This window comes from Manacus candei, unplaced genomic scaffold (genome assembly GCF_025592945.1).
Source record: "Manacus candei isolate 608988 ecotype Guabito, Panama unplaced genomic scaffold, ASM2559294v1 h1tg000028l, whole genome shotgun sequence".
Classification (NCBI taxonomy): Eukaryota; Metazoa; Chordata; class Aves; order Passeriformes; family Pipridae; genus Manacus; species Manacus candei.
In genome coordinates, this window is record NW_026138076.1 from 23,080,509 (window position 1) to 23,088,356 (window position 7,848).

The following is a 7,848-nucleotide window of genomic DNA, read 5'->3' on the forward strand; positions in this document are numbered from 1 at the left end:
AAGAGGAGAAGCATCTTCAGCCTTGGAATGAGTTAGGCTCTTAGGCATTCTTTTGAGACACATATTGCCCTATTTGTGCTGTTGGAGTGTTTCCCTCTTGGAACAAATATTTTACAGCTGATCACTAGTAACAAAGAGAAGGGCCATCGGAGTAGTATCAGTATGCTAATTGTACTTGTCCGATGATAGTTGAACATTGGAAACTTATTTACCATGCTAATGTTTCTCCTAATGTCAATATAAATCTTATGTGACATTTATATTGACATTCTCCTAATGTCAATATAAATCTTATGTGACCCTTGGCTTTGTGTACAGACACTGAGATATTTATAGCATATGTATGTGGCGCAAGGGAAATATTTCCAGTCTTTATTCTTCTATAATTTCCTTTTTTCCATACTGGAAAGGGAAGAGGTGAATTGTTTATTATCCTTTGAGAACATGCTAAACTGCTGTTTCTCACCAAATCCTTGCATTTACCTCTGTTTCCTGTTGACCTGCTGTTACAAGACTTAATGAAACATACTTTAAAATAAAATTTTCGTTTTTCCAATGCAACAGCTATAAGACAAAGAGTTAATTCTAAGTTTCAGAGAGTCACATTTTGAGCTTCAGAATTTTGAGGTGTGGTATCAGGTCTTGATTGAGATTGCATCCATGCAAACATCATCAATTCTGATTTTCAGTACACAGCAATTTGTATTTGTACAAACTTCCTTTCAGTGTACACTGGTACACGCACAAGGAGAGGTCAGTCAATGCGCCTGTTGTAGCACTGTGTCCAAATGCTTCATGTTTGTATTTGTAAAAACTCTTTATCATGCAAAACTTTTTACCACAAGCCTTACATGGCACACGCTGGATGAAAACAGTTTCAGCAAAGCCAAAGGCAAATCCAGCTCTTCTGAAAACTAAGTCCTTTGAAGCTCCCACTGAAGGTAAAAGTCAATGTAGTGTTGTGCTGTAGTAGGATGCTACTACTCAGCTCTCTTAATTCTACTGTGCAAGGCATCTAGCACTTAGAAATGTAATTACAGTATCCAACCTTTAATGAGGGAAGTTACTGCACATTTTAGCTTCTGTTATGCTCCAGACTGCTGCTAAGCTCGTTTTTGTCCTGAAAAAAGACAATTTTTTTAATTTGTGAGAACATTCAGATTTCATTCTGAGAGGTAATTATAAATGTTGCTTGCTCTGGGCTCGGGGACAAAGCATAGTCTGGTTTTGCTGTAATCCTAGTGGGGTATAATGATGTCATGTTACAGCATGCTGTGATTGTACCAACCAGTAGTTTTAAATTAGCGTTCTTTGTACATGACTTTTATCAGCATTTTGCATTTTGAAAAATGTCAGGAAAATTTTTCCATGAATAGCTTCATTTATTTGTGTCAAAAATTGAGTAAGAAAAATTTTTACACACTGATTCCATATGCATCCACAGGAAAACTAGGCAAATTCTCCATTTTCTTTAAATGCATTGACTTTGACAGCTGAAGAAAATAGATTTTGAGAACTGTACGAAGTTTATTTAAAATGAGATATTATTTGAAATGCATACTGTCTTTGTACAAAATATACAATCAACCAACCAGTTGATAAACATATCTATCAAAGATCACAATCAATGTCTTTTTCAAAGATTTTATGGTATCAGCATGTCTTAAAGAACAGACATTTAGAATAATTTTGCAGACTGACAACAGGCTTCCTCTGTGAAGGAACATGCATATATAGCTTCTTATTAGAGACATTATGTTTTTCTTACTTTATCAAAGTTAATTGAATAATTATGGTTATATGAAATATCCAGTGCCACATTAGATCCATTAACTCATATAAGACATAACTGTTAAACAGCTACTCCTTTTCTTGGTTTCCCACACTCTTTACCTGTACTTCTAAACAGAGATAGCGATTGATACGGATGAAAGCCAAGTTAAATAAATAATTTAAAAAATATATTAAGCCTCTTTGGAAAACTGCTTTTTTTTCAAGACTCCAAAGGTTTACCTGCAGGACTGTTGGTTGATATAGACAAGTTTGACCATATTTTTATGATGGTTTTCCACAACTCTGGAATAGGGTGTGATGTTAATTTTTTTTTTCTGTATGCAGAGAAATTTGAAACTCCTGTTAAGTGAGAGTATGAATTCAATTAAGTTTTCAAGTTCTTAGATATAAGGGATTACATATAGACATCGATTAGGAAGTGTCAACTACACAGTTTTCTTGATTGCTGTTCTTTCATTTATTAGAAATTATGTGTTGCAAGAAGAAAATTTTAATACTGGATTTAAACCATGACAGTGTCATCTTTGCTCATCTTTATACGTTTTTTAAAAAATGATGACACTTCAAGTCTAGTGCAATGACTTAAAAATCTGTATATGTTTTATTTTAAGGTTTGTTTTTGTTGTGCTAATGAAAGGGCTACTACATTTTCTTTTATATGTAGGTATGTAATTTCCGCTGATATAAAAAGGAGATGTGAAACATGTATTTTTAAGAACAAAACTCAAAAGTTAAATGTCTTGTCGACCTACAGTGCTGAAAAGAACAGCCTGTTTTCTGTCTGAAATTCTCATTCATTGTAGTGCCATGTTCAAATATCCCATTCATTTAAATTACAGGAATAGAGTACTACACAGCACTTTGGTTGATCAAACAAAGGTTTCTTTTCAATGGTCTATTTTTATGCTCTATTTATAATACTGCAGTGGGTATTTTAGGAAAACTACTAAGCAAACAGCTCTGTGGTACTGTTTTAACTGTCTGGTTTGGCAGCCCAGTTTAAGAGAACAAATGATAGGCTTTGCAGTAACAGCTCATTAGACAGGAGGATGGGCTTGACCTTAAGGCCTGACTTAAGAGATCTGAGTTATCAGTTTTGCATGACCCTTGGCTAATCTCTTATCTCTGTATGCTTTAATTCTCTATCTACAGAATGAGGAATAATACTCTCTTTGCTTTCTTATATTGTGAACTCTCACTATGCTTACTCTATGTGAAGCCAGTAGGACCTGCTGACTTTGGTACTATTACAGTAACACATTCTATGTTATTGTTAGGGTAATTCCATAAAGATGTAATGTTAGGCGTTAAAACACATATGTATATATTATTAATATATAAAACTACAAATCAAAAGTGGACACAGTTCTGTGCTGGAGTCTGACATTACTTCACCCTAAATACTGCCCTATATACAGGCTGAATTGAGTAGTTAACAGCACATCCAGTTTCATTCAGTCTGAAAGTTACATACCATTATGAGTCCCCTTGGATGGATCCTTCCTTCTTAATGCCACTGGAACCCCAGCTCAGGTTTGAGTTTGATTTGGTTTTTAACTTTCACTAGTCATTAGGAGAGTCAAGGAATTTACATCGAATGATTCAAATCGGTAAGTTTCATGTACATCCTCCATCACCACCCTTCCCCCACCCCTTCCAGGTCCAGCAGAATGTGACAGACAGGATTGCTGAAGATGAAACTGTGGGGGCTGCCAGGTCAGCTGTTGTCGATCTGGACTTTTGACTAATTTAAATTCTCTATCTGTTTAACTGTTGCTCCTTTAAAACACTGAAAAGCCCATTATGAAATTGCTAGGGAAAAAAAAAAAAAAAGGAGAGAAATGGTCATTAATGAGAGATTTGGTAGTCTAAATTAGTTTCATATGAAACAGAATATGTTATTTATGAAATACATGGGTGAAATTTGGAGTAATGTTTCTTAATTTGGAAATTTCATCTACAAGGTTTAAGGGAAAAAAAAACCCACAACAAAAAAACCCCAAACCAAAACCAAGAAGGCTCCTAATATAAAATTTTCTTTCATTTTTTTCTCCTGTGTTTTGTCTATGTAACTGATAAAAAAAAAATCAAGTCCAACCCTCTCCTCATTTTAAATGTTGTGAGAGGCTGCTGTGCTCATTCTGAGTTTCCAACCACTAGTTGAAATTCAGGCTTAAGGGTCCGTCCTGTTTGCATCTGCAAATAGCTTTATCCATATGTACAACTCCGCTGAGATCAATAAGATTACTCATGTGAGTCAAGTTACCCAGGCATGTAAATATTTGCTGAATTAGGACTAAAAGTGGAAGGGAATGTAGGTGGTAAATCCTACTTAAGATAAAGGAGCTGAGCACCCACAATGATGACTCAAGAGACTTAGTTCAGGTGTCTGTTACCCCTTACTCCCTAGTCAAGCTTTACTGAGTTCTAAACAGCTTTATAAAGCAGAAGCATCTTTAGCTAAATGTCTACAAAATGTCTTATGAATTAGTAAGTACACTGTTTTGCTTTGTTATTGACTTTTGATACAAGAAATCAACTCCCCACAGAAAAGGAGATAACCCTGCAAATACCTTTTATCTTGATATTCTGTAGGGAAAGTAATTCCAGTGTAACTGCACATGTATAACGCAGCTACTGCAGTCTCAAGCAAAATGCATTCATTATATGCGGTTTCAGGACATATAAGAGAATGCTTTCTATACAGACAATTTCCAGATATGGATGCTGAATCAGAGGAAAAGGGAGTTAAATTTACTTTTCTTAGGAGCTGAAGCAAATAATTCAGAATCAATTCAAGGAGTCTCTGGGCCTAAATTCCACTGTCCCTCTGTCCATTCAGTCTCTGCCTGCTGAGAGAATTGATCTGATTGCTTATATTTTTAGGTTTCTGCTTAAACTGATGATGGAATCTCATTTAATCTGTCTCTTGTCTCAATGTAGCAGTGAGAAGACATGGCATTCAGTAGTGAAGCATCCTTCTGGCATGTCCTGCTTTATACTCACAGCTTATTTCTGCCACTTGGTATGCAAGCCCATCTGAGATTAAATTTAAAATACGTTCATCTTTTTTTCAGCTTCACAAACTTGCCAGTTTACCATCCCATATGCACATTCCACGTGATTATAGGTCAGCACTACAGAGTGGAATGGTACCTTTTGCACGGCTGTTTGGGGAGTGGTGTAGGCTCTTTTCACCAAGGCAGTTTATGCATTGACAAGGTCCTTGGTATAGGGTTGTTAAAAGTTTGACTTTGGTCTCCTTTTCACTGTTAACCACTCAGTAAATCAAAACATCTTGGTTCTACAGAGCGCAGGTTCTGCCATCATTTACTTAGCATACTGTCATGCCTGGGGGTACAACATTATTTTAATATATAATGAGTTTAGAAGATGCAAAACTACTGACTACATGTTTTATTCATTCTTAAATTGCAAGAGCCCTGGTTTCCTTTTGATGCCACCCTATTTGCATATGCTACCTGTGTGCTTCTGCAGTCACTTAGTATTTGAATGTATATGCCCTCATCAGCTATAAAGCATTAATGTTTTGCACTTGTATAGCCTTTCATCCAAGGAGCTCAAAGTCTTTTGCTGACAATGATTAAGAATTACAGTCCCCTTTGAAGTGGGTGAATGCTACTACCTTCATGTTACTGATGGGCAGAGTGAGGTGACTTCGCCCAGCATCCAACACGAAGGAAGTGTCAGTGCTTGAAGCCCCGGAGCATCCTCTGCAGCTGCCGCTTTGTCCAGCCCTTACACTAATTACACTCTTTGCCCCGCAGCTTTGCCAACAGCCTTGGAGGGCAGCGTTCGGCCCGTTTAGCGGACTCGGTTGTTGTTCACCCTGCCTCACGAAGGCATTCAAGCGGGGGGGCGGTGGCCTGGAAGGGGGACAATGCGGCGGCCGACGGGACCCGCGCACCGGCCCCAGGGCAGCGACCGCCCCGCCGGGGCCGCTCCAAAGCCCCGTTTTCAAACCAAACGAGGGAAGCCCGGATGCAATCACACCTGTGGCTTGGCTTGGTTCCTTCAGTGCCTCGTGCACTGTTCGGAATGGCAGGTGTGAGTTCGGAAAGGTGCTCACTGCGGGGAGCGCTCCCGGCCGCAGCCGGCACACGCGGATTTACCTGGGCAGGCTCGGGCGGGGGTTCAGGGGAAGGGCACCCTGGAGTGGAGCGGCATGCAGCGCCGGTGGGAGCAGCCGTGCCGGTGGAGCTTCCTGCGCAGGGCCAGGTTGGCTGCGGAGAGAAGGACGGAGGGAGGGAAGCACGGCGTGAGGGGGGCGGCCGGCGGTGTGCCCCGGCGGTGTGCCCCGGCGGTGTGCCCCGGCGGTGTGCCCCGGCGGTGTGTCCCGGCGGTGTGCCCCGGCGGTTGCGCCGCGGGGGCGGCCGGTGTTACCTTCCGCGGGACGGCAGCCCCGGCCCCGCCGCTCCGCTCATCGAGACCTACCGGTGTCCGCCCACCCCGTGCCGCCGGTGCTTCCCGGTAGCAGGTCTACAGCAGCTGCTTACCTTGGGTCCCTATTTATCCCAGCCCCCCTCACCCTCGAAGTTGCCAAACTCCTGAGATACCTGAGGCATCCTCTCACGCTGCCGCTACACGTAGAGATGAAGCGCACAGATCGATGCGCTAGGTAGAAACTCGTGTTGGGCGCGATGAGAGAAACACGCCGGAGATGCCCACGGAAGGCACGAACCCCACGCTCCCGTCCCGCCACATCCATCACGCTGAGGCATCGCCTACCTGGCCGCTGTCCGTAGGCTGGGAGGAGGCTCACCAGGAGCAAAAACATGGTCCAAAGGAGCAGCTGGAGTCTCATGTCTGCAGGCAGCGCAGAGGCGAGCTCGGAGGGTGTGCGTATGTGTATATAGGCGAGGAAATGTAGGAGCAGCCGCCCGCGGGGCTGTAAGGGGCCAGCAGGGCGGCAGGAGCCCCTGCCCGCTCACATGCCAGTGACAAGCCGGGGAGCCAGAGCCAGCCGCCTTCACCAGCAGAGTTAATTATCAGGCAGGGGCAAGGTTCCTGGATTGCACTGCGGTCTGGGCCTTCCTCTCCTCTCTTCTCCTCTCCTCTCCCTTCTCTCTCTTTTTTTTTTTCTGTCACTCCCCCTTATTTTCCATAAGCAAACAGCGCAGGAATGAAAAGCCCGTGTAAACAGCAGCTCCTGTCAATGCGTAAGGGCAAGGAGCCTCTCGAACAATGCGGCCGCTTCACTTTAAATTCAAGCCGGCCAGGAAAAAAACATATGTAAAACAAGCCCCGATGTTCCCTCCCCCATTTGCAACTGTTTAAACTTTACATTGCCCATATTGATCCCACATGCAGACAGCAATGGCAGGGGCAGGAAGTGTCCCCCCGACCTTTGTTTCCCCCTCTACCCCCGAAAGCGGGGGCAGGGAAACCCCCCCAAGCATGGCCCTCCTCGCAGCTCAAATGCTTTCTGTCTTCTCTAAACTAGCTGCGAAGTTGTGGCTATTCAAAGTGCAACTGGCAGTAGTTAAGGCTAATGGGTGTCTTTTGTACCCTCCATTATTTTTAAAGGATCAGAATATTCAGGAATTAATATGTGAGATTTTTTTACTGCGTGGGGTAAAACAGATGTATCTGTACCAGCAGTTTGAGGGGAGCAGTTTTGGATGGGACATAGGTTTGCATAACCCACCTGTACATTGCAGTGTATTTGTTCTAGATTATGGTGAGAGCTCGCTTTAACAAACCACGCTGAAAACAGCTGGTGCAGATACCCAAACCTGAAGAGAAGAATGGCAAAACTTGCGGAATATGGGAGCAGCAGTGATGGCATTGAAATTCAGTGAATTACTGACATCAGTTGAAATTAGACTGGTTCTTTTCTTATTTTCAACCTGCTGATTTCTTGTGATGGAATAGCACGTAGTGATTTGAAAAAAAAAAATAAAATTTGTTCCTTTTTGGGAAAAGTTTCTGTTTCAAAATATGCAGGAAAGAGTAAATTTCTATATAGATTAAATACTACCACCAGTAATAGATAAGTATTATTGAAAGTTTTATAAAGTTGTTTTTTGCCTA

At 42.0% G+C, this 7,848-nt stretch overlaps 1 protein-coding gene across 1 annotated transcript; it reads right to left on the reverse strand.

Moving 5' to 3' along the window:
• Positions 1 to 1,361: 1,361 nt before the first annotated feature.
• Positions 1,362 to 7,196, reverse strand: APELA (apelin receptor early endogenous ligand). The gene is made up of 3 exons (XM_051789588.1): positions 6,544 to 7,196; positions 5,928 to 6,038; positions 1,362 to 3,606 (listed from the first exon to the last, which is right to left on the reverse strand). Exons 1-2 carry the CDS (start codon positions 6,617 to 6,619, stop codon positions 5,950 to 5,952), a joined length of 165 nt encoding a protein of 54 aa, XP_051645548.1. The 5' UTR covers positions 6,620 to 7,196; the 3' UTR covers positions 1,362 to 3,606; positions 5,928 to 5,949.
• Positions 7,197 to 7,848: the final 652 nt, after the last annotated feature.